The sequence below is a fragment of the Spermophilus citellus genome (assembly GCF_964194105.1).
Source record: "Spermophilus citellus genome assembly, chromosome: 1".
Classification (NCBI taxonomy): Eukaryota; Metazoa; Chordata; class Mammalia; order Rodentia; family Sciuridae; genus Spermophilus; species Spermophilus citellus.
In genome coordinates, this window is record NC_138182.1 from 230,305,461 (window position 1) to 230,333,146 (window position 27,686).

Genomic DNA, 27,686 nt, shown 5'->3' on the forward strand with positions numbered 1-27,686 from the left:
CTAGCTCTTCTCTGGGTTGATTCACTTCCACCCTCTAAGCGTTCTAGTTCTAGCACTAAAAAACCAGGCGGGGCGGCCTCTACCTCCATGCCGCCAGCTGTGCGCTGGGCCCCAGCAGCAGGGGGTCCTTGCCCTGCGGGCTGCTCAACCCCTTCCTCCCACCCGAGGGCCGGGCAGGGGCGGGTCCAAGCTGTCTGGGCATTGCGCCCAGCTTGCGGTAGGGGTCGCTGCGCAGCGGCGCGCGCTCCCATCGCGGTGAATAACGGGGCCGGGCTGGAGGAGAAAGGAAACCTGCTGGGGGAGGCGGCGGCCGGTGAGGGAACGAGGGAGGAGAGTTCACTTTTGCTCCAGTGTCAGCGCGCGGCGGCTGCAGCGGGCTCTGGGGTGGAAGCACCGAGGGAGCAGGTCGCCCATCTCAGAGCCGGCGGGCGAGGGCAGAGAGGCGGGATCCCAGCGCGCCGGCGGGGCGCGAAGCCCGCGAGCCTGGCCAGCGAGGGGAGCCGTGGGGGGCGCGCCCCGGGAGGGCCCCCGGAGGCGCGCAGGATGCCCCATGAAGAGCTGCCGTCTCTGCAGAGACCTCGCTATGGCTGTAAGTGCTCGGGGCTTCCGTGGATCTTGGGTAGCCCCCTCCCCAAGGACCGAATTGGAGAGGCCGCGGGGGCCGGGTACATGCCGCGGGGCAGCGGCTGTGTGGCTGGTAAAGTTGGGAGCTGAAGTTGGAAAGGGTAGAGAACAGCGTCTTCTCGCACTTCTCTGCAAATTCCCAATCCCCAGCTGGCAACCCGGACCCTCCATACTGCAAACCCGAATGGCCGCGGACGCAGGCAGCCCTATGGGACAGATCAGGTTGGGGTTTTGGGGTTTTCAGGTGAGGAGCTCGCGGCCGTGTCGGTTTGGGCCAGAGGGTGGCGTAAGGGACCGGATTCTTCTAATCCAGAAGGGGCGGAAAGTTTGCTGTGGCTACAGGTGGGCGCCGCCAGTATTGTGCCAGCGCATTCTCCTAGCAGCTTTTCTGGAAGCGCAGGCTCTTGTCGCGCTCTCTCAGACTTCTCCTGAGCCACCGTACACAGTTTGGGCTCCACAGGTGTGAGTCCTTTCCTGCCGAAGCCGAAAGGGACACCAGCTGCCCCCTGCCTCTCTGCTTTCCACTTCCCCTTTGACTCTGTGCGCGCAGGAGGATTGCTGTGGAGAGAGAACTCAAAGTGCGCGTGACTTGAAATAGATAGTTCTTTTACCCCGCTTGGGGCTGCCCTAGGAAAGAGGTTGCTTTGGCTGATCGTGAGTGGATGGAGCCAGATTAGGACCAACCACGTGGCTTCATGTGCAGAGTTCAGAGTCCTAAACATGTGCCAGGAAGTGTTTCCTTTAAAACAAACATAAAGTTGGCTCTCTTTCTCCAGGGTTGGCCCTGTCAGTGACTCCTTGGCCGATGACCACAGGTTAATCTTTTGCCTGGGCTGGCCTTGGTGGCAAAGGCACCAAGTTTGGGTTAAGGTGGTGATGTGTGCAGCAGGACTTTTGTATGTGGTTCTGGATTGTTAGTAGCACCACAAACTTGCTTAATAAAAGGATGGTGGTGGTGGGTGGGCTGTAGCTCAGTGGTAGAATGCTTGCCTATCACATGTGAGGCACTGGGTCTGAACCTCAGCACCACCGTAAATAAATAAAAGTATTGTGTCCTTCTACAAGAAAAACAGATAAAAGGGAGGGGAGGGTCATCAACTGTTATAAGACCTTTTCTCTCCATCTTGGAACCGAGTGTCAAGAGGAGCTTAGTTTTCCCATGTCACCCTTTGGTATCAGTGAGGAGGAACTAGCAACAGCCTCTGTAAGAAAATGCATTCAAAGCTTTTTGCAGCCTTATTTTACAATTTAATAAACCACACAGACAGGGGCTTTTAGGGTTCTAGGAGGAATGCTATGCTCATCTAGTGGTTTCAGTGTCAACCTCAAATTGGTGGAGGTCTAATGTGACAAGCTCTCTGAACATATGGTAGCTTTACTATGTCATATTGTAAAATGATTATAGTCTGGCAACTAGGTAAATATACATTAAAATGGTTTGTAAATATCACATGATCCTGTTGTATCTCTCATTACTAATGCACAGTGCAAAATTGCCATGAATGTGGTGCATGAATGTAGCATTTCCATCAATCTCTGTGCATGTATCTGAGAGGGTGACTGATTTTTCTTCAATCCACCTGTGGCTTTAGTGCACTCCAGAAGCAACTGTAAGGAGGCTCAGATCTGGCAAGCCTGAAGCCCACTTCATGGGGCCATCTTCTTTGGAAATCTTTATTTACCTTTCTTCCCTGGTCTGGTGTAATGGGGTAGTGGGCCTTTGTTGGAGCCACTAACCTCTGTCATTCATTGGCTCCTTAACATAGTCAAAAATGGAAAATATGTACTTATGTTACCGGGCTTTATTATCACCCTAAAATATGAAGGCTTTACTGCAATAGCCTGTTATGTGTAAAGTGAGTATTTTTATAATTCTAATAACAGTTTTATGAACATATGTTCCAGTGTACTTAAAAAAAAAAAGATACCTAGCAAGATATACTTCAGTATTAAATAGACACTACCTACCATTGACTATTGACTATTCTCAAAAAATGGGGTGGTTGCATGTGTTAGTACAATTTCTGGTTGTTGTTGGCTTTCTGGGCCTCCTGTCAATATGAGACTGAAAACAGTGCTTGGAGTTCTTCCTGTGAGGGAAGGATAATATGGATTGTCCTTGCTCTGTTGTGTCACTGTGTTGTGCTTTCTCTTGTTCCTTGGCTTGGTAACTTAAGTTCAGGTTCAGTTAAACCTCCAACTATACAAGCAAGCTTTATCTCCAACAATTAAAAATAAATCACCAGGGGCTGGGGATGTGGCTCAAGCATGCGACCCGGGTATGCGTGCGACCGGGTTCGATCCTCAGCACCACATATCAACAAAGATGTTGTGTCCACCGAAAACTAAAAAATAAATATTAAAAAAATTAAAATAAATAAATAAATAAATCACCAAAAGATTGTTGTAATTTCAATTTCAGTGCTGCACATTCTGAATATAAGTGTTTGAGACTGGGTTTCTGGAAAAAACTTTTAGGTATTTTGAATTAAACTGTTATAATTCTTTCAGGGATGGGCATTTGTTCTGTCATCTTTTCTACCACCTCGAATTGTCATTACATGCAGTAATTTTTACACAAAGTAAGAACCTGGCTTAGGGCATAATGTTACTGTCCCATCCCCTCCAGCCCCCATGTTAGTATCTTTAAAACACTACTTAGTAATTTGTACTTGAGGAATTTTCCAGTGAGTTTTCCGTGGAAGCTGCAAGACTTCTTAGACTTCTGACAGATACAAGATTGTTGAAGGCATCCTGATTTGTACATGAGGGTGGGGACACTGAATCAAAATTATATAGACTACTGCTTTCCACTCAATTCCTGCTATTGTTGGCCAGAACTTACTGCAACCTGGAAGTTGTGATAGTAATACACCTCAGAACAAAACTGAAATATCATCTCAGTACTGCAATGCAATACATTGATATGGTATGTGCAAAATATCCTTCTATACTCAAAATATAAATAACACTTATGCTTAGGTATGATTTGCAAATGACTTGTGCTGTTATAATGAATTCTGATGTATTTGCTAAAATAGTTCTGGAAACACCTTGTTGCCATGATCTGTCAAAAGTTTTCTCTAATTACTTGAGAGTTAAAAAGACTACTGAAAGCAGAAAGGGTCTTTCATCACTGATAATCCATATCAACATTGAAGTGTCACTGTGGGTCACTAATGATTATGTTTAGGGAAAGAACCCAGGGTTTTTACCCTGCAAAACAGAGGTCCTTCTTCTCTTAAGCTACATTGTAATAATAATAGTGATCAATGTTCCCTTGCTTGTTTCTTGTGAAAAGTGCAACAGAAGTCCAGGCTGTGTGTGTTGAGGGTGAGAGTGGGGGAAGGTTCTGGCTGATGCTGTCAACTTTGTCTGAATGGCAGGATTTCTAAATCATTGGCTAATTGACTATTGAGGTGGTCATTGCAACTAAATCTTATTTCTTTACAATTACCAATCTGAGATGAAATTTGAGTAAGAAACTAGTTAAACCCAGTTATGTAAAAGGATTGAGTGTATCTGTACTTAGCATAGCTCGACTCTAACATTCTACCAATCAGTTGAAGAGCAAAAGGATAAATACCATGTCACCATGAGGTGCTGTCTTCAGTATACAAAAAGTCAAGCCACTCCTGTGCTAGTGTTTTGGTTGAGCTTTTCAAAATGGATCTTTAAGGTCAACAGCTAAAGTGTTATTTTAGTATGCTTTTAAATTTAATTACACATTCAGTTAGCCAAAATGACTTGTTTGGGAGAGTTTAAACTTGTAATAGCAAGTTTATTTAAAATTTAGTGCTGTTTAGGGTGTCGGCTAAACCTTTTTTTTCCTAGGGAACTATTGATACACTGATTTACTGTTGCTCCTTACCCTGCTGCTCCACAACCCTCCATCCCCACCCCCACCTCCACCCCTGCTCCCACCCCCACTCTCCCCCCCCCACCCCCACCTTCGCTCCCACTCCCACTCTCACTCTCACCCCCACCCTCTCTCTCTCTCTCTCTCTCTCTCTCTCTCTTTTTTTGTAGTGCTGGAGAATCAAACCTGGAGGCCAGTACATGCTTGGCCAATTCCCTACCATTGAGCTGCTCTTCCAACCCTCAACAAAAATTTTTTTAACAGCTCCTTTTAGTTAAAAGGCTCATAAATAAACATACCTAATGCTTGGTTAGTTTTCATGGTAACCAAAAGAAAAACAGAGGCCACTCAACTTCTGATCTGATGGGGTCAGGTAAATCCTACAGGCAGGTAGTTCAACATGGGGCATGGAATTAAAGTTTGTGATTTTTTTTTAAGTTTTTTTTTTTTTTTTTTTTTTTTAAGAGAGAGAGTGAGAGAGAGAGAGAGAGGAGAGAGAATTTATTTATTTTTTTTAGTTTTTGGCGGACATAACATCTTTGTTTGTATGTGGTGCTGAGGATCGAACCCGGGCTGCATGCATGCCAGGCGAGTGCGCTACCGCTTGAGCCACATCCCCAGCCCAAACTTTGTGATCTTACCAAGGCCTGAGTGCTTTTCATGCTCGAACATCTGCTTATTATTACCTTCCAAAGGACCAGTAGCTTCAGTACTCTACAAGGAAGTTGAAATCCATGGTACTGTGTCAAGGCCCCAAACCTAGCTGGTAACAAGGGAACTTGGAAGCAGTATGGTCAGATTTTGAAGCCTTTCATCATGGACTGTTGCCAGATTGCCTCACCTGAATGATGAGGGTTCATCCATTTATCTCTTTCGGCTGTTTATCACCATTTTTGAAACATAGAAACTGTAGCCATTGGGGCCATGTGCTCTTTCAAAAATAGATGCACTATAAAAAAATGCACTGTGTTCTTTAAAGTGAATTTTGCTGCTTAATTTTTTTTCCCTAAGAAAAATTCTAGAAGAATACATGGGCTTTTTATAGAGTGCATTCAGGCTTCATCAAAGGATTTTATGTATTCATAAAATATCCCTCTTCTCACTGTGAGGCACTGAAGTGAAAGAAGTCTTTTCCATAATAATATAGTGGCATGCACCAATGATTCCAAATAGGATAATTTGTAAAAACACATTTTATTACACACTTCAGCCATGCCTTTAAGTTTGGGTCTGATGAGAAACTGGGCAGAAACTTGTAGTGGGTGACTGACCAGTGAGCTGATACTACGACTTCTTCTTCTTCTTAATTTTTTTTAACTTTATTTTTTATTATTTTTTTGTGGTGCTGAGGATCGAACTCAGAGCCTTGCACATGCGAGGCAAGCGCTCTACTGCTGAGCCATAAGCCCAGCCCCTGAGCTGATACTTTTTTCTTGCTCTATTTTTCCCATTTCAGAGGCAACTTGGTGTTGAGGAAATGACAAAAACTGTGTTGTTCAAAAGATATAGGCCTGAATTCTGACTTACACTGACTCCCTGATTTGGGTTTCTTCCTGTACCTTGAGAGGTATGTGGAAAATAGATATAAAGAGGTGACTGATGTGGTTCCTGTTGCACAAATTGTAGTTATTTCAGTTGATCATCTAATATGTACAAAAAGGTTGTGGCTAAGCTAGTTGCAGCTTACAAGAGGTTCTGGAGATTAAAAAAAAAATAGTACTTCCACTAGTGTACTTTGAAGCTCTGTGGAAGTGTTAATGTGAGAGCAGTGGGTTTGGATCAGGAAAATGGGAAGATTTTATGAAGCTTCTGGATTTGCACATGACCTTGAGAAAGGTCAGAGTTAACCAAAAGGCATTCTAGTATGTTTGCTGCTTGAGGAGTTTGCTGGAGTTTATATTTAGTATGTATGCATAGATATTGAGAAAGGGGGATGTATCTGGAAGGGGATTATCTTGGAATCCATTATTTATAGGATAAAGGTTAACTTGAGCTGTCCTGAGAGTTGCTTCAGCTGACCCTTCACTGAAGTATCTTATTCTTCTATGTGTAAGAGCCTTACACATACTGGACAAGTGCTGTACCACTGAGTTACATCCTATTCCCATTTTAAATTTTGAGAAAGGGTCTTACTAAGTTTCTCAGATAGGCCTTGACCTTGCAATCCTCTTGCCTCAGTCTCCCAAATAGCTAGTATTATAGGCATGTGGCACTGTACCTAGTTTGAGGTGTTTGATTTTAATAAACTTTTCATTAGACATTCATGGATGAGTGACCTAATGGAATGGGGGAAAGCTAGGTGGAGGAAGTTTGGTGATGTTATACATTTGGTGCTTTTTCTTCTAGCCACTTAGGGGTCTCTTTGCCATGCTTCTGGGCTAGAATGGCAGCTTTGCCAGATGGTTTTGCTAAGGATAGGTACATTCCCTGAGAATGGGTAAGAAAAGCTGGTATAATAGAGCAAGGCAAGGATCTTGACAACTAAATTATTAGGTGGCAAGGCTTCTCTCCCCTCTTTTTCTTTTTCCTCATTCCATTACTTGTGGCAGTTTTCACCTCTCTGATTTCACTGCAGATTTTAGTGTCCTCCAATGACCAACTCCCCAGGTTGTTGAAGTATGGTTATGACCATGTTTCCGGATCATTAGCAGTTACCTGAGGAACTTTTCAGTAGATTCATTTTGGCAAGAGGTTGAAAGATTTGACTGAAATCTAACTGGACTCCCCTTTAATTTTATAATCAGGAATTGCTTCTTGTTTTTTGGCCAAGATCAAGTGTAATTTTATAATCATGCATTACATATGGCTGTTCTTGTCAAAGAGCTAAAAGGAGCAGACAGCTGTTTTTCCATCAGTGCAGTGGTTTTCAAAGAGTAGTTGCTGGAGCAGCAATAGCAGAGCATTGCCTGAGAACTTACTAGAGAGGCAGATGTTTGTCAGCACCCAGATTTGCAGAATTAGAAGCTCTGGGGTGAGGGCCCACTCACAATGAGTTTTAACAAGCCTTTTAGGTGATGCTGATGCACTAGAACATTGGAAGGGTAAAAAGACATTTCTGGTATATAGTTACTTTGCCATGCTTGCAGGTTTTTGTCAGGTAAGTGAAAACACATGGCCACATTATAGAGTGCTTTATTTACAGTATTCCTTTGTGTGTTTGATTTGAGCACAAATATGCACCACATATAAACCCAGGAATTGATTTCTATACAAGTTGTGTGTGTTTGTTTTATAGAATCTATTTTGGTATAGCTTTAAGGTTTTTTTTTTTTTTTTTTTTTTTTCTCTTTTGGGAAACATGCACTTTGGAAGGAAAATCTAAAGTCTCCAGACTGAAGATTAGAGAAAAAAAAAAAAAAAAAGAAAAAACAGACTGAAGATTAGGTGATTTAACTGTCCAAGGATTTCCAGGTGGAGATGGTGTTGTCAGAAACCACTAAGAAGCCTGAGTGAACTGGGGAACCTTCTTGTAGTAATTGTGGGCTTCTGATCGCTTGGACATGGAACTTTGGGGTAGGCAGTAAGGGTTGGAGGATGACTTTTTTTTCCCTTGAGGACAATTGACAATGTTCTTCACTTGCTTATTCATTCACAATTTAAAAAACTGTAGAATATGTTAGCGGAGACCATATTTTATTATTTACTTATTTACAGTATCAGGATTGAATTCAGGGATGTTCTACTTACTACTGAGCTACATCCACAGCCCTGTATATTTTTATTTTGAGATATGGTCTCACTAAGTTGCCCAGGCTGGCCTTAAACTTGAGATCCTCCTGCATCAGCCTCCTGGATTTCTAGGATTACAGGAATGTGCCATAGTGCCTAGCAGCCAAGAAGATATTTGACAGGCCTGAGTGCATCCAGGTCAGCCCCACATTGCAGGGAAACTACAGATCTTTTATTTTACTATTGATAAAAGATAGGAGAGTTTTCCTATGATTGTTTTTTTGCCAGGGATTGCCAAAAGAAAAAAAAAAAAACTTTAAATTGCCCTCCTTTATTCATTCCTGTGAAATCTCTGAAAGAAGACATGTTTATATCATTTTTAAAAATTAAATGTAGCTGGCGGTGTAGTTCAGTGGCAGAGTGTGTGCTTAGCATGCATGAAGCCCTGGGTTCAATCCCCAATACCAAGAAAAAGGAAAAAAGTGGTGGAGATGGGGTGGGGATGTAGCTCAGTGGTAGAATGCTTGCCTACCATGCTCAAGGGCCTGGGTTTGATCAAGAACGAAAAAGAAAAAAGAAATGGAGAACTCCAGTGCCCACTTTCAGATTAGTCACTCATTCTGCCACCTTCTCCTTTGAACCATGTATTTATTAATTTTTTTAAACTGGTGCATTATAATTATACACAATAGGGGGATACATTGTGACACATTTAGACATTCACAAAACATAGTTTGGTCAATTTCATCACCATTACCACTCCTTTCTGTCCCTCCTCCTCCTCCCTGGTCCTTTTACTGATCTCCCTTCTAATTTCATGAAACACTCCCCCCTTTTATTTCCTTTTTTTTCTCTCTAGCTTCTACATATGAGAAAAACATATGACCCTTGGTTTTCTGAGTCTGGCTTATCTTGCTTAATATAGTATTCTCAAGTTCCATCCAGTTTCCTGCAAATAGCTAATTTTGTTGTTCTTTACGGTTGAATAAAACTCCATTTTGTATATATACTATATTTTCTTTATTCATTCGTCTGTTCACTGATACCTAAGCTGGTTCTATAACTTTGCTATAGTGAATTGTGCTGCTGTAAACTGGGGTATGTATATATCACTATTGCATGCTGACTTTCATTCTTTTGGATAAATATCAAGGAGTGATATAGCTGGGTCATATGGTTCTACCAGGTTTTTTTTTTTTTTTTTTTTTCATTCCAGTAAATTTCATGTAATTGTTTCTTGTTACCTGCTTGACTCTTTACCTCCACCAGAGGAGCCATTGCCATCAGCCAGACTTGGCTGATTCCCACCTTGGAATTTGAGTAGATCACTTCTGTGTTCTTTGTCTCAGCCCTGGACTGACTGAGCAGGCCTCCCAGGGTTGGGATGAGGGGCCTGTAAGATGTAGCCACATAGCCAGCCTCTTGGAATGAGTTCTGTGTTCATCTACTCCCTAAACTGTGCTCCTCCATGTAGTTTCCAGTAAGGTGGCTGCTCAAAGCCTTGCTGCATGTTGAACTCTTAAGTAGTTTTTCCAAGAAATGGCCATTACAGAGCTAATGCTTTTTATTCTGTATTACTAGTGAGTTTTATTTTACAAAGAAAAAATATACATTTTTGAAAGCCATGTTCTTGCTTTGACATTGATTTTGTTTTTCTTTTTTTTTCTCCTCTTGGTACTGGGGATTGAACCCACCGGCACTCTACCACTGAGGTATATCCCAGTCCTTTTTCTTGTGTATTTTGATACAGGGTCTTGCTAAGTTACTCAGACTGACCTGGAACTTGCAGTCCTCCTGTTTCAGCCTCCTGAATTGCTGTGATTACAGGAGTGGCCTCTGTACCTGGCACTTTTGCACCAGTTCTGGGGATAGCCTTGAAGCTTGCTTTCTCAGGTCGCCCACATGAAATTTGCTCTTGTTTGAATCGACTAGCTTGAAGGATGTGTTTGCATATTCCTCTCTAATGTAGGTTCTGGCTATAACTTTCCATATTTGATTAGGTGAACTGTGAGAAGGAAATGAAACTTATGCTTCTATGTAGTGGTTTTGAAATCTCTGAAAATGGGGACCTTTAAACTGTTGAGTAGAATAAACAAAAGGCAATGGCCCAGCAGGGAATGATATACTTAGCCTGTTTGCAAATATTTCTAGAAGGTTATACAAAACCTTTTTGGAGGTTGCCTTTTGGGGAGAGACTGAGATCAGTGGGAATACTGTTTGATATTGTTTTTACCATTTATTACCTTTCAAAAAATAAAGCAAATGAATGTTTTAAAAATAATGTCTCCACTGATTACTCTGAGAAGAATATGGACAAAATAAAACAGTAATAAATTTGTTAGCATCAGGACTGCATCTTTTGGTCAATACCCTTTTCCCAGAGTCTGAATATAAGGCCAACATGTCAGGAGTGGTTCTAAGTAATGAGATAATGGATAAATTTAAAATATTGTTTTTCTCTTTTTCAAATTTTCTACCATGTACATATTTCCAATTAGAAAAGCTGTAACAGTTTCCCTTTGCTGCTGAAGATGTTAAGTTCCCTTCAGCTATCAACTCTGTCTTGAGAAAATTAGAATCTGGAAAAACAAATCTATTTTTATTGGGAGGATTCAATGAAGATCCAATTTTCTAGGTACATGTGTGTGAGATTGAGTGACATAAGTGTTGAAAGATCTAGGACTGCATAGCTGTTATGATGTTACAATCAGGATAGAGATGATGAGAGGTTGGATAAAAACCATAAGGATCAGCAAAGTGAAGTTTGCAATAGTGACAGAAAAAAACAAAAAACCACATAGCTATTCCACATTTTAAAAATGTGTAAAGGGGAAGTGTGTAGGAAGCTGATCTGTAAAAGGCAACAATGAATCAAGAAGTAGTTAGTGTCTCCAGTAAAATAAAGATTGCTGACATAATGTAGGGCATCCTTTTCTTAACTCAAAAGGAGAATTCTCCAGAACCTGAAAAAGGTGATCACTCATGGCTGTGCCTGATTCAACAAGATGCCACATATATGTGTACAGTGGCATTGACAGAGAGTTTGCAGACCAGATGTCTTCAGGGTCAAGTGTAATCAGGGCCTCACATAAAATGACAGGAAGCTTTGGAGCTCTCCCAGCTGGAGAATGCATGGCTATCATAGTCACTCAAATTAAGAGGAAAACGGTTGTGAATGGGGTACAGGTAAAACAAGGTAGAGAAGTCTTATTTGGCCCATTGAAAGCTCCCTCGCCTTTACCAATAAACTGAGGTATTATTAACCTGGAATAATGAGAGTTGTGAGTCCCCATGATACCAAGGACAGCATCTAGTGTCTGAGGACTTAGATGGAAGTGCCACTTACGTGTGACATTGGGTATGGCTTCTCTGAGCTCCTTTCTCCATCTGAAAGAGGGGTTTATGTTTATTTAAAATGGGATGTGAGGTATAGGAGATGGGTCTAAATGCTGTTTGTGTATATGTGTGGGGTCAGGAGAGACAGCAAAATTCTAGGGTTTATCATTTAACCATCCACAGCAGTATCACTGTAGTTTTGTGACTTTTTTTTAATATCCATGTTTGAAAGGATTTTTTTCTTCTTCCTCCAGCTTGCGAGGCAAAATTTTGTATTTTGGTAGCAATATTTTTGAAGTGAAAGTTTTCTAAATCTAGATTCTTTGGCTAGATTCTTTCTTGTCCTTCTGAGTATTTCTCAGAGCAAGAGTCTGAAAATTGAAAAGATTTCCCATAGTGGTTTCTTTGAGCCCCGTGGGTTGGAAAACACTTTATAACACTACAGGAGATAAAAGGCATCTCTGTTGTTAATGATGGGGGATGAATCTTGGGAAGGCAATTCTTCTGTTGGTAGAATTTTTTTGTTGTTTTGTTTTTTGGCTTATTCATAGAGGAAGAGGAGTGGAGAGTAGAACAGCTGGGGTCACTTGGGTATTTAGAAAATTTCCCAGTATCAATAGCAGGCTTCCCTCCTAGGTTGATTGCACATCCTTGACCATGTCCATGCCTTTATGATATTATCTCTTGGTTTAGAAGTCTTCTAACTCAGTTGTCAACCTGGTTACCCATTGGAAATGTTAAAGGAGCACTACAAAGAAAATGCTGGTTTCCAGGATACCATCCCTTAGATCTTTTTGTTGTTGTTGTTTTAGGAAAGAGCTTTGGCATAGGTATTTTTATTTTCCTTTTTTTTTTTTTAAAAATGTTTGAACATTTTGAACCTTGAAGAAGAATGCAATGAACACCAATTCCTCTCAATTAACTTTTTTTTTTTAAAGAGAGAGTGAGAGAGGAGAGAGAGAGAGAGAGAGAGAGAGAGAGAGAGAGAGAGAGAGAGAGAGAATTTTTTTTAATATTTATTTTTTAGTTCTCGGCGGACACAACATCTTTGTTGGTATGTGGTGCTGAGGATCGAACCCGGGCCGCACGCATGCCAGGCGAGCGCTACCGCTTGAGCCACATCCCCAGCCCCCTCTCAATTAACTTCACCAGCTCTTCACACTTTGCCACACCATTCCATCTGCAGACATCAGGACAGTTCACCCCTGCTTCCTACATCCCACTACCAAGAATGAGGACATTCTTCTTCACACTACCCCTTCAGTGCCACTAGTACTGCATTCAGTTCTGTTGTCCAACATAGATAGCACACTAAGATTTCCCCAACTGAACTCTATGGTCATTTTTAATTTTTTTAATTTTTTACACCCAGTCTGGTTTATCACACTGCCTTAGGCTGTTGTTCCCCTTTAGTCTTTTTCAGGTGAAAACAGGGCCTCTGCCTCCCTATCAGTTCCATGACATGGAATCCCCTGAAGAGCCTCAGCCGGTTTCCTGGCCTGACTGACCCTGTTTCCTCCAGGTGCATCATGTCAGGAACCACTGTGTCCTCCAGTCTCCCACTCCTGGGATGAGTAGATATTTTTAAAAACCTCCCTCAGAGCTTCCAAAGTGCAGACAAGGTTTGAAATTCATTGAATTAATTAAAAGCCCCCACTTTGTGTGTTGTCATGTGTGGAAAAGTACACATCATATAAAATTATCACTTTTGTCAGTTTTCAGTGGACAGCCCTATGGCATTAGAAGCATAGTCACATTGTTGTGGAACCACTGTCATCTACCTCCAGAAGTTTTTCATCTTCCCTAACTGAAACTCTGTACTCATTACAATATAACTCCTCATTCCCACCTCTACCCAGAACCTTGTCACTATCCTTCTTCTTTCGGTTTCTATGAAATTGGTTGTTCTAAGGACCTCATATCCATGGAATTATATGGTATCTGTCCTTTTGTGACTGGCTTATTTCATTTAGAATGTTTTCAGGGTTCATCCATGTTGTAGCATGTGTCTGTATTTCCTTCCTTTTAAAGGCTGAATAATCATATTATGGGTACCGTGTGTGTGTATATCACATGACACATTTATCCATTCATTTGTTGATATACATTTGGGTTGTCTCTGCCTTTTTAGTTATCGTGAAACATACTGCTGTGAACAGGTGTGCACATTCTTCAAATCCCCGCCTTTGCTATTTTGTGTGTATATCCAAGAAATGGAATGGCTGGATCACATGGCAGTTCTGTGTTTAATTTTTGAGAGATAGCCATGTATCCCTCACTCATAGTGGAGTGAGTTGAAGAGCACTTAGAAAGGTGAAGCATATCTTTGAGTTCAAGGAAAGCTCAATTACAATTAGGCCTCTAAGCTCCTGTGCAGGTTACCACTAGGGTGGCCATGTGTGGATCCATCTTTTCTTCATAGGGAGTAAAGAGCAATGGGAAGATGGGGCTGTGGTGGAACGCTGGCCTCGCATGAGTAGGGCCCTGGGTTCCATCCCTGGCATGGGAAAACAAATAAAAATTAAAAACTAATAAAAGAGGGGTTATGAAATCTAGCTGGGGCAAAATTCTTCATAACTTCAGGTTTTATGCAGAGAAAGGTTAGAGTCTAGTTTTTCATTTACATTGTGCATAGCTTTTAAGTATTTAGTTTTTAATTGTAAGTTAGATGATATGAGTTCGTAGACAACTAGTTACCTTCGATCTCTATAAATATTGTAAGGTGAAAGTGAAGTAACAGACTGCCTCTTTGGGGGAGTTTGGTATTTTAAAAATTGATTATTGTTTTAGTTTGTTAACCTGGCTCTTCCAAATATTAGCCATGGGATTTATTTATTTATTCATTATTGAACCTAGGGCCTCTTAACTACTGAGTCACATCCCTAGCTATTTTTATTATTATTTGTTTAACTTATTTTTTTTTTCTTTCTTTCTTTTTTAATAGTGGTGTTGAGGATTGAACCTAGTGCCTCACATGAGCCAGGCAAGCACTCTACCACTGAGCCACAACTCCAGCCCTTTATTTTTATATGTTGAGACAAGTTCCTATGGCCTTGCTAATTTGCTGAGGCTGGCCTTGAACTTGCAATCCTTTTACCTCAGCCTTCTGAGCTGTTGAGATTACAGGCGTGAGCCACCACACCTGGCTAGCCATGTGGTCTTGGGCAAGGTAGTAACTTCCCTGGCTCATGTTCTGCTGTAAAACAGGGATAATAGTTGCAATCAGAATTGAATTACTTAATCTACATAAAGTGGTACCTAGAAGTTACTTATTCAATGTAAGCTATTAATAATGTGTTGTTTCCCATTGATTTCAAAAGATATATAGGTAATCTCTGAGTGTTCCCAGAAGCTAGTATTTTAAATCCATTATTACTGTTTTACTGGACCTGGTCTTTCTACTTGGCTCTATTAGTACTACCAGCCTGAGACCTCTAGAACAGTGGTTATCAACTGAAGCCAAAAGTGGCAGAAGAATGAAAGCCAGGACTCTGGAATAACTATGGACTGACAGTAAGGGTAGCTACTTGATATTTTCACATACTGCAGAGGCCACTTAGTGCAGATTAAGCAAGTATATTTGGAAGATTCAGGCTTTGTTATACTTTGGCTAAGGTGATCCAGGGTTATGCAACCTGCTGATTTTGAAGGCTGATCATTCTTCCACTCCCTGGTTGGAAATGAGCTAGGGATCATAAGATCAACAGTCTAACTCCATGTAAGCAAGTTGTTTTCTCTTAATGATTACTTTGGAGCTTGTGCTAAGTATAATGTGTGGAGTTCCCAGGGTTATTTAATGAGAAAAAATGTTGGCTCTGCAGAAGAACCTACTAAGTTTTGAAAAGTGGACAATGCTACTTCAGTGGTAAATCCTGATCTTATCCCTGGATCTCAGGTCTGACCCTGAGTCCCTTGTACAGCCTGGGAAGATCATGTTTTATGTCTAGTAGGAAGCAACAGGACCACAAGAAGTGGCATTGTATATACAGGTTTGCCAACTTAATCTCTAGTGATGCTGATAATAACAAACACTTCTTACAAGTGCCTGACACTGTTCTAAGCATTTTTTTTTTAATGAATCACTCAATTTAATTTTCCTAACAATCCTCTGGGTTGGTAATCTGCCCAAGATGCAGATAATAAAAACTCAAGCAGTGTGACTTCAGGCTTTGTGCCTACCATGCCTGTTGAATCCAAATTTAAAAGTCACCTTTTGGTACTTGGTGCTATCTTCTGAGTAAAGCACTTAATCATTGTGTTAGTTTTCTTTTTGTTCCGGCCATAATAAAGTATGACTCTTAGAGGCAATATGGCCATTAAATTTTGGGGAAAAAAGATTTCTATACATCCTAGGTTTCTTGGCATAGTGACTTCAGCTAATCATGAACTATGTTGTGCATCACCAGGGAGAGGTAGTGAGGTTGATGATGGTAGGGATTGGCTGGTGCCTGCTGATAAACCATGGCTGGGTCATCCCCAAAACTGAGAAGTCATCATAAAAACAGATGAAAGAAGAAGAGTGAAAAGGGAAGAAACAGAAGATATCAGAGTAATAATCTGGAAGCATCAGAAGGCAGATGAAGCCATGGTGGGGACTAACCTAATGAGAGAGAGAATGTGGACCATAGTTAATAGTATCACAGTTTAGGAGCAAGTAACCCCTTATGATGACTCGAACCCTTTCCCAAAGACTTGAGCACATTCTGAGTAAGGCAACTGGGAAGTGTGTGGTCCTTTTTAGAACAATCCCTAGCAAGTTTACATCACAGTGCCTGTAGATTTAGCCAACAGTTAAGCAGAAAATAGGCTCATTTAGAAGCCCTTTGATCAGGCTGAATGGCTTAGACAGATGCTGTTTCCAACACAATTTCTATAGCAACAGGGCTTTCTGAAATAATCCATAAGTCACATTTATGAATATTACTTTGTGGTTTTCTTTAACAAATACAGAACCAAATCTGGAATTGAACCATAGATTTTGTGAAGAACTTAAACATGGTTCTCAGCTTTTTTTTTGTTTTTTTTTTAATATCCCCTCTGCCCTCATTGTTCTTATCTACTTTTATTTCCCTTTACTCAATTTGGGCTGCTCTCTTCCCTCAGGGAGCTGGCTTTCCAATAGGGGACATGGCAGAATGACTCAGAGCCATGTGGGTCTGTCATTTACTACCACTGGGCTCTGGTTTCCTCTCCTGTGAGGCAAGGGGATTAAGTTATAATAGCATGTCCAATGGCCTCATTAGAACTAAACAGGATGGCAAATGTTAAGTGCCTACGATAGCATTTGGCACAGGGAGAGAGAGCTTAGTGAGTGGAGAAGGAAGAGCAGACAGCATGAGGAGAGGCCTGAGTTAAGAGTCCATGTGCACATGTGTGTGGGATTCATGTGAGAAAGGAGAGCAGCAAGTGTTACTGCTGTGGAGGACAAGGATTCTGGAGACCAAAGAGACACCAACAGTCTGACATTTTCTGCTCCTTCCTCTCCACATTCCTTCTTACCTGCAGTGACTAGGCCAAGCCTTTCTTGCTGTCTCTTTCCCTGCATGCCCTCCATCCATTGGGAACCTGTGCTACCTCTGTTAAGTCAGGATCCTGCCCTCTTTACTGGTTCCAGCAGAATTGAAGGAGGGCTTCAAAGCTCATTACATTGGTGACCAAGACTATTTGGGGAGGCAGATTCTTCATAAAATTTTATTGCTTGGTTTTCTTTTTCTTCTCCATCCTCATTATTTGCCACCTTCTATTGTACATAAGCTTTTGAAGTCCAAATAGTAAACAGTTGTTAATGCTGCCCTTGGATAACCACAAAATAAATGGATTAGTTTATAATAATATGAATAAATGCTTATATAACAAATGAAAAAGCAGGATACACTGTGGGGGAAGTTAGAACTTAAGTTGTATGAGGGAAAGCCTGGAAGGAAATGTGTCAAATTGTTAACAGTTGTTTTAGATAGAGTGATGTTTCCTGTTCTGCAGTGTTCGTTTTTCCCAAAGAGACCTGTAATCATATTAAAGGAAAAAAAAATCATGTTAGTTTTTGTATTATTCCTTTCAATTGTGAGAGATGTTCATCCCCGTCTGGATTTGATTTACTGGGGCTTTTATGGTGTCAGGTAGGAGTTAATGGTGTGATGAAATGAATTGCCAGTGATCAGCTTGCTGGTTCTGCTTTTCTGATACTTTTACCTGAGTCCAGGAGCTTCATAACACCATCTGTGCCTAGTGGCTCTGAGCATGTGCATCATACCAAATATTGAGGGTTTTGTGTGTGTGTGTGTGTGTGTGTGTGTGCTTGCTGGGGGTCAGCAATTGGAGGGTGGACTGAGTTTGAGTTGGGAATTCTTAGGTAACTACATGGGTCTGGTTCAGAGCAGGTTTTCCCATGGTCTGTGCCAGTATTCTCTCTTGATGCCTCAAGTCACAAGATTAGAGTGTGTTTGCTCAGTCCTGGGTTTCCCTTCATTGGCATCTAGTCATTTTCAGTGAGCAGAATTTCGGTCAGCTGGCACGTCTCTAGCAAGGGCCAAATTAGACATAATTGCACATGAGTTTAACTTTAAGGTCTGTGGCTTAAAGTGCTCTGCAAAGGCTTGCCAGGCCTGCAGCTTTGTTTTCCCTGGGAACAGCATGCCCCAGAAGAAAGGTTATAGTATAATTTATCATCCAAACCTACACACATAGGAAAGGGGGCTTCTGTTAGTTTTGCTAAGGCAACACAGTAAGTGGGCCAGTTCTGGGCAAACTGGGAAATCTGGTCATCGTGACCATAAGGACAAGTCTCTGTTCTGTGAAATGAGATTCAATTTCCCAGACAGTATTTATAGCAATCATTTTTGAGGAGAGGGGAAGCCAAAACAGTTGGAGAGATTTCAGAAAAGGGGAACTTGCCTTTTCAGGAAAGTTGAGCTAAAACTAGAATGGTGCCTCTTGCACTTTTCAAACACTGGGGCTTGTGCCATTGTTCCTTCTCTCTACTTGGAATCCTGGCTCCTCTTCCTTTGTCATAAAGGAAACAGTCTGTGTGGAGTCGGCTAGGATGCAGCCCCTTTAAGATGCCGAGGGAGCTGGACTGCAGGATTGCTCAGGCCCCTTCCAGCTCTCACAGTGTATGCATGATTTCATAATAGGTAACCCAAGGCCTGCGCTGCATGGGTAATGAGGAGGGGACAAGTGGGGCCCTTCCCCATGAAAGGAAGGGGCCTCACTCTCTGTCCTTGGCTGTTACATACTCAGTGGCAGGCTCTTCTCTGAGCCAAGAGGGGAAGCCGTGGAGCCAGGAGAATGAAGGCCTTTCCTGGAAAGTGCATTGTTTGGTGGGGTGATTGGTATGTGATGGGAGGGGGCACTGAGAGAGAAGAGAAAATAGCATTCTAGTTAATCCTGTGGGCCATCACCACTACTGACATTTTGGACTGGACAATTGTGGCGGTGCTGACTTGAGCTTTGTAGGCTGTTTAGCATCATCCCTGATAAAACTAGATGCAAGTTGCGTCCCCCTCACTCATGACAGCCCAAGATGTCTACAGACACTGCCAGATGTCCCTGGGGGAGAATCACTACTATAAGTAAAGAAAACTGATTTCTGGATACTTCTTTTTGTGTTACTATGTTTTGTCTGGCCAAGCTCCCACCTGAAGCCTTTATAATACCATTTACTGGACCAATTAGTGTTTGTGACAGTGGGTGGTGGATTCAATGAAATGCCCTCACTTTAATATCCTTGGATTTGGCTTGGAAATAAAGTGAGCTCAGCTTCCCTTTCCCCTTTCAAGAGTGCATGAATAATGAGGTCTTTCTGCTGGGAATGGGATTATGCTTTTTCCCCACCCTTTAAAATTATTTCTTTAAAAGGTCTACCATGAGGGCTGGGAATATAGCTCAGTGGTACAGTGCTTGCCTAGCATTCTTGAGGCCCTGGGTTCAAGCCCCAGCACGGGGTGGGGGTGTGGGGGGTCTAGCATGTCTAGTGTTACAGGTTTTATTGTGAAAAAATATTCAATTTCAAATGAGGGTTCTCTAGTACAGTGCTGCCCACGCTTGGATGGGCATATGTCATGTGAGCATTTGATTCAACTGTGGATTCTCCTCTGGCATGGTTGGGCTGGGACCTGAGAGTCTTCATGTTTAATGCACCCCCAGGTCTGCCCATATTTTGATCTAGGCCACATTTTAAGGAGTGAGGCTCTAAGAAGAATCACCTCTTGCCAGTTAAAGAACAATTGTCACATACGTCCAGGAGGATGACATAATGTGCAGCGGGGGCAGCGGTCTGTCTTGGGCATGGCTGTTGACAGACCTTTCCATGAGCATGTGCTAGGGGTGACATCACAGGCTGTCAGGCAGTGGGGGACCAGTGCTTACAGGGACTTACTGGCACTTCAAGAATGAGTTTAACAGGACAGCCTGAGACAGATGGCTATCCTGTTAAACTCATTCTTGAATAAGCACAGAAAGGGAAAGGCAGGTCTGAAATGTAGCAGGTTGGACTGTTATAGACTCTGAGCTGTTTGCTGGCTTCCTGGGTTTGATTTGAGCAGAGGCCACGAAGGAGAAGCATCCCCTCAGAGAGGTCTTTGCCCACTCAGAGTTGCTCAGCTCTGTGGGTGATGGGCAGTGGACCCAGTCTCCTTGGTGGGGACATCCTTCCAGGTTCTTGGGTGACATGAAGAGCAGTTGTACTGTTCTTGTTGTCCCAAGCCTTTGTTTCTGTGGGTCTACTGGATGCTTGTGAAGGGAAGGAGGGGGATATGGTATTGTCACTCTGTGAAGTGGATAAAAAATTTACATCTGGTGATGCAAAGGAAGGGAGGGAGCCCAGGCTGCCTACTTCTCAGTGCCAGGAGCTGGCTTTGGATATTAATCTGCAAGTGCAGTGGCATCTTTACTTATTAAACTAACTAACTTGCTTTTGAGAAAAGACATTAGATGTAATAGTCATGGGGGGAAAATGATCTTTAATCTTATTACTCATTATTGTGAGTCTTTAGGTATATTTCTCATTTTTATTCCTTTCTATATTTGTTTCTACTACTTTTTTTTTAAAGTCTGTGTTAAAATTAGTTAGCATTCCTATCTTCTAAAGATAGGTGTTAAATTTATTCTAGTCGTAATTTGTTGAAATTAGAAAACTGACCACAAAAGTCTTTGTGAAAGGCTAAAACCCAGAGATCCTGGCTGAATCTTAAACCCCAGTTCACTAAGAATTTACATTTGAATATCTTTGCTCCAGCCAAATGAAAGGAAACAATATACACACACACTTTGTATAGAATTTTAGCTTTTTTTTTTCCCTATGACATTCCTCTAGGTAGGGAGAATAGATTCTAGTTCATGGGTGAAGTTAATAGGATTTGGGGTGAGGGGAATGTTACCTGCTCAAATTAGACAGGCCAGACCCATTCAGTGCTCTAGTGCTACATAGCACACCACCCAAAACTTAGTAGAATAAAATCACCAGCATCTTCTTATGCTTACAGATTCACTAAATTGAGAATTTCAGTAGGACACAGTAGGGATGGTTTGTTTCTGCTCCATTTACTGGATCAATTAATAAACCTCTATTGAAAGATTCAAGCTGATGGAGGCTGGAATCATCTGGAAGCGTCTTCACTCTTGTGCCTGTACCTGGGCTGGGATTGCTTAAGGGCTGGTCTCTGCTCTGATACCAGGGCATCTTCAGAAGATCAGCTCTCTGTGCAGCTTGGTCATCTCCCAGCTTGGCATCCAGCTTCCAGAGAGGAAGGTTTCTAAGAGGGCTCCATTCTAAGGAGTTAATGTTCCAGTTAATGACTGAGCGGAAGCTGCATGGATTTTTATAACCTAGCTTTGGAAGTTACATAGCATCACTTCTGCCACCCTCTTTTGATCGAAGCCATGGCAAGTCTGCTCAGATTCAAGGAGAGTGGACTCACCTCTCATTGGAAGTAAGCAAAGAATTTGCAACTACTTAAAGCAAACCAAACTACAACACATAAACCATTCAGCCCATATGGCACAAAGCACTGATTCAATAGGAAATTGGCTTGAGTAGAATCAGCAAAACTGTATCAAGAAGAGTGAGTTAATTGTAAATGAAGAAAAAATATGAGCTGTATATATTGTGCAGAATTAATGAAAATAATTGAGGGGTAGAAAAACTGAAGTTAACCTAAATGCCTAGCAGTTGGGGAATGGTTTAAGTAAATGATGAAATATTTTCTCTAATATGCAGATGCTAATTCACAGTAAGTGTGTGTGGAGGGCACTAGGGAAGAATAGCATTTCCTTAGATTAGGTAGAGGGAAGTGATGGGAGAGGAGGAGAGAGGATGTGGGGATAGGAAAGATAGTAGAATGAAACAGACATTATTACTGTGAGTGTGTGTGTGTGTGTGTGTGTGTGACTACCAATGTAATTCTGTAACATGCACACTCAGAAAAATGAAATTATATCCCATCTATGTATGATATATCAAAGTACATAAATGCATTCTACAGTCATGTATAACCAATGAAAACAAATTAAAAATTAAAAAAAAATAACCCTATGCAGCTTTGAAAAAGAATGAGGTGGCTCTATATGTTCAGATATGGGAATCTATCCAAGATCCATTAAATGAAAAGATTACTTACAAAATAATATGTATGCAATGATCCATTAGTATTTTAATATGTGTATATGTATAACAATTTAAGGAATAATCTTAAAGGAATTACACTAAACTGTCAGTGGGGATTTCTAATGGAGAAGAGAGTAGGACTTAGGCATAATTTTCATTTCTCTAACTGCCAGAGATGTTGAACTTTTTTTTTCATTTATTTGTTGACCATTTGTATTTCTTCTGTGAAGTGTCTATTTCATTTATTGATTTTTTGTTGTTGTTATTTGAGTTCTCTATGTATCCTGAAAATTAATGCTCTGTCTGAGGTGCAGGTGGCCAAGATTTTCTCCCAGTCTGTAGCCTCTCTCTTCATGCTCTTGATTGTTTACTTTGCTGTGAGGAAGCTATTTAGTTTGATGTCATTCCATTTATTGAGTCTTGATTTTACTTCTTGTACTTTAGGAGTCTTATTAAGGAAGTCAGAAATGCACATTAAAACTACACTGAGATTTCATCTCACTCTAGTCAGAATGGCAGTTATCAAGATATAAGTAACAGCCAGGCACTGTGACTTGTGCCTGTAATCTTAGTAGCTTGGGAGTTCTGAGGCAGGAGGATTGCAAGTTTAAAGCCAGCCTCAGCAATTTAGCAAGGCCCTAAGCAACTCAATGAACCCTGTCTCTAAATAAAATGCAGTAAAGGGCTTGGGATGTGGCTCAGTGGTTGAGCACTCCTGGGTTCAATCCCTGGTACCAGGAAAAAAAAAAAAGTAACAAATTTGGTGAGGATGTGGGAAAAAAGCTACACTCATACATTGCTGGTGGGAGTGCAAATTGGTGCAAACACACTGAAAAGCAGTGTGGAGATTCCACAAAAAACTTGGAATGGAAGCACCATTTGACCCAGTTACCTCATTCCTCAGTATATATCCAAAAGATTTAAAATCATCCTATCATAGTGACATTGCCACATAAATGCCTATAGCAGATCAATTCACAGTAGCTGAGCTATGGAATCAATCTCAGTGCCCTTCAACAGATGAATGGATAAAGAAAATGTGAATATGTGTATATATTATACACACACATACAGAGTGGAGTATTAATCAGCCATAAAGAAGAATGACTTCATATTTCCTAGCAAATGGATGGATCTGGAGACTATCCTGCTAAGTGAAGTAAGCCAACCCTCCCCCCTCCAAACAACAACAACAAAACCAAAGGTCAAATATTTTCTCTGATATGTGAAAGCTAATCCACAATGGTGGAAGGAGCAGTGAGGGGAAGAATAGAAGTGTAGTAGATTAGATAATGAGGAATGGAGGGAAAGGAGGGGGGATAGGAAAAGGAAGGACAGTGAAATGAATCTGACATAATTTTCCCATGTGTATATATGAAAATAACACAGTTAATCACACCAGCATGTATGTCCATAAGAATGGAATTCTAACCAGAATAAGATATATTCCATGCTTGTTTAATTATATCAAAATGGATTCTGCTGTCATGTATAACTAAAACCAATAAGTAAAAAATAAAGTTATATTGTTAGTTTGGTTGCTTTATATATATATAATTTAGTATAAAATATAGGTATGTAGGAATGATATGTGCACAGGTAAACAGTAATCTCTTTGACATGCACTGTAGAGGAAAATGGTCTTGCTGTCTTGTTATGTTTCTCTTATTGCTTAAGGCAGTTTTCTCAGTGGCTGCACAGTTCCCAGAATGTGTGGTGATTCCAAATGGTCTTTTTATAATGACTTTGGTAGAAGTTAAGAGCAGACACATTCATGTTGGATTGAACCATATAAACTTGCATAATCTCCCAAATAGAATTAACTATTCATATAATTATTAACTATTCATATAATTTGATTATGTATTCATATAATCAAATTCAGGGAGCGCATAAGCACCGGAAAAGATTTATGGCTTTAGTCAAAATCAGACTGGTGTATTCCCAAGTTAATATTATGGGGGTGGGTTTTTTTGGAGCATCACATACCCCTTGAGCTAATCAAAGTGGTGGGAGCTGGGATGGAGACCCACATCTGTATTTTAAAGGTACCAGCTCCCTACTTATTTCTTGTGTTGTATAGCAACCTGGTCATACCTTATTTTTCAAATGATTATATTATTTAAAATAGCCTCATAATCAGAGCTCATAAAAGTAGCTTGCCCTGTGCCAGGGACTGAGCTGTGTTCTGGCCCAGCACTGAATTAGCTGGATACTTGTCCTTATGGCATTTGCCATTTAGTAGAATAGACAGACACATAAAATAAGTAATTTTGAGGATCAGCTGACAACATCTTTGAGAGAGACCTCGGGATGGGGCAGTGGCTCTGCAGATATTCGTTCCCAAATACCCACAATCCTTAGCAGTTTCCCTGTTCACACCTTTGTAGTTTTCAGTTCAGTTTTTGGAGTACCATTTCTTTCCTGCCTGGATCTTGCCTCTTTAGATAATATCCCATTTTACAAGTAAAGAAGTTGAGGCTTAGAGTTTGGTGGACATCAGAACTGGGATAAGACTCGAGGTTGTGGGTTTTTTGTTTTGTTTTATTTTGGTTTTTTGTTTTTCTCTACCGGGGATTGAACACAGAGGTGCTTAAACACTGAGTGACATTTCCTTTTTATTTTTTGAGACAGGGAATTGCTAAGTTGCTGAGGCTGGCTTTGAACTTGCAATCCTCCTGCCTCAGCCTCTCAGGCAGGCACATGCCACTGTGTCTGGCTCCAGGTATTTTATGTCAAAGCCTGCTTTTTAACCTCAATGTTTTAGTATTTGCCTGACACATTCAATGAATTCTCAGTCATTTTCAAATTGAGGAGACAACTGAGGGAACAGCTTTTTAACTTTTGGATAGAAATGTGAAGTTGTGAGGATAAAAACAAACCAGCAATAAACATTTACGTGAACAATTGCCCTTCCCATCAATTCTTGTAGTTCGGATTTTTTGTTACTTTCTTTTGGAATTGCCATCAGAATAATTTTATAAGCTAGGAAGGACAAAATAATGTAACAAAGTAATCAACCCTTTAGTTTGCTACCTTATTTTCTAGGTTTGGTTCAAACTGACTACTGGTTGGTTGCAAATGTGTGATTCATCTTTGAGGGTATTTAAAAGAAATACATAAGCTGAGTACTGTGGCGCACACCTGGAATCCCACCAACTCTGGAGACTGAGGCAGGAAGAGTGCAAGTTCAAGGTCAGCCTGGACAACTTTTTGAGACTCTATCTCAAAATAAATTTTAAAGGACTGAGGATGTAGCTCAGTTGCAGAGTGCCCCTGCGGAATTCCCAGTATCAATGATCACCCCCCCAACACGGGAAGGGTAGAGGGTTGAAGGTATTCCAAAAGAGGAATCCAAACATGTGATCTGTACAGAAATGGAACAGGGATACCTTGAAAGACAAAGTATTTATTTCTGCATGTGATCTCTTGATTCATAAATACCAAAATTTACTCATGTTACCTGAGTCTCATGTCAGTGCATCCTGACAGGGTATTCATTTCCTTGACCTGCAGAGGAACTCCCAGGCTAGCTAGAATGACAGTGTTTGAGACCATAAGAGCTCAAGGTGACATAGGCTGATGGTTAAGATGTGGGTCCAGGAGCCAAACTGCACACAGTTTCAGGAGGATTACATTAGTTGTATAAAGGCTCAGAAGAGTGTCTAGCACCACTCTAAGTGCGCGGTAGTGGTTGGCATGTGATTTTAATTTTTTTCCTCATTTTCATAATCTGGGACACCCCTCCCTCTAGGCTTTCCTCCGTAGGTCTTGTCTAGCACATTTCAGTGAACTCTTTCCTTTCCTAGAAAAAATACAGAAATTAGTTCCCTAAAGTATAGATATTTTTCTCGTAAATTATCTGTTCTCTGAGAGGTTGCATTTGCCATGGAATGTGAGAAAAAGAATCAAAAGAGAAGAAGGGATTAGATACCTGGTGGGAAAGTGAGCCTGCAGGTGAGACAAGCTAGAAGCCTAATAATGCTGCTTCCTACAGAGCCAGCATTTAGGATTCTGTGAGTCTGGTACCCCTTGCCATTCTTGTTCTACCTTTCATGTCTCTGTCTTCAGCTTGCAGAGTGTCATCTGTACCTTTTTCTTCCCTACCTATGTTTAACTTGGTGGACTGAACTGTTGCGGACAAGCATTGCTCTTGCGCCAGATGTGTTGAAGACATCAACACTAAAGAAACTGCCTCGCTGAAGAAAGCAAGAATGAGGAAGCCTTATGTGCCATCAATAAAGAGGGCATTCAAAGCCCAGGCATGAGTAGGAGCCACAGCCGAACATGGCACACGTGGGATGAAGTGTAGGCTACAAGGAGTGGGAAATGTCTCTGAGCTCTCCCTACTGTAATGCCAGGAACCAGGAAGAGCCCTTCTGCCTGCAAAAAGTGGGGTAGAGAGGAAAACAAAAACAAAACTATCTACCGGCTAGGGAATAGCTGCTGAAAGAAGGAAAGGACCTGGCGAGGACCTGGAACCCAAAGCCTGATTTGCTCACACATGAAGGAGTGGAATTCTTTTCTGTGTGACTGCCCTCCCTGCCCACCCCAATCTCCAGGTGAGACATTCACAGGAATTGTCTAAGCCCACAGAGAAGGTTAAGGGAGATATAAAGAGAAAGATTGGGCTACAAAGCCTTCATTGATAACATATCTACTCTGTTTCTTAATATATATATATATATTTTAAAGAAGTTTTTGAAATTCTTTTCCTATCCTTTCAATTAAAAGAAAACCTTTGGTGCATCCTTATGAGAAAACTTCAGGCAAATCTAAATTGATAGACATTCTATGACAAAATCACTGCCTGGGAAATCCTTAAAAACATAAGATTAAGAAAGAGGCTGCCGGGTGTAGTGTCACACAACTGTAATCCAAGCAATTTGGGAGGCCAAGGCAGGAAGATCATGAATTCAAAGCCAGCCTCAGCAACTTAACGAGGCCCTAAGCAACTCAGTGAGACCCTGTCTCTAAATAAAATACCAAAAAAAGGCTGGGGATGTGGCTTAGAGGTTAAGTGCCCCTGAGTTAAATCCCTTGTACAAAAAAAAAAAAAAAAAGAGAAATGCTGACAACAGTTCCTTAGTAATGGAGGCTAGAGACACATGATAGTTAAAGAGACAAAAACAAAGCAAAACAAAACAACTATAAAGAAACTATAAAGGACATTACTGGGACAATGGATGACACTTAAAAATGGACTAGGTAGTAGTATGGTATCAAATTTCCTGGTCTGAGTAATAGTATGATGTTATGTAATAGAATTCCTTTTTCTTAAGAAATACTATAAAATAAAATATACTGAAACAAGGCAGAGAAATTGAATTGCAGCCCCCATGTGGAGGGGCTCGTATTTGTGACAGTGTCCTTGCTTATCTGATCTTCTTTATTCTTGTCCTAGCATGAGCTTGGGAGAAATGTGCAGAATGTTGGCAATGAAGGAAAGGCATTTTATTTGAGCAGAAGTGAAATCCTAGGTATTTGTCGACTGTCTCATCATTGTCTTTTGAATAGATGCGTAACAATGTGTGAGGGACTGATTAGACTTCAAGGAGCAAGGTTTGAGGTGTACATACATGTGATCTTTATTGAACT

At 41.2% G+C, this 27,686-nt stretch overlaps 1 protein-coding gene across 1 annotated transcript in view; it reads left to right on the forward strand.

Annotated features, from left to right (window-relative positions):
* Window positions 1-275: 275 nt before the first annotated feature.
* IQGAP2 (IQ motif containing GTPase activating protein 2) overlaps window positions 276-27,686 on the forward strand; it is a 285,989-nt gene continuing 258,578 nt past the window's right edge. The window contains exon 1 of the mRNA XM_081284983.1: window positions 276-589. Within this exon, the coding sequence (XP_081141109.1) occupies window positions 544-589 (46 nt within the window). The 5' untranslated portion in view covers window positions 276-543. The remainder of the gene's footprint in view (window positions 590-27,686) is intronic.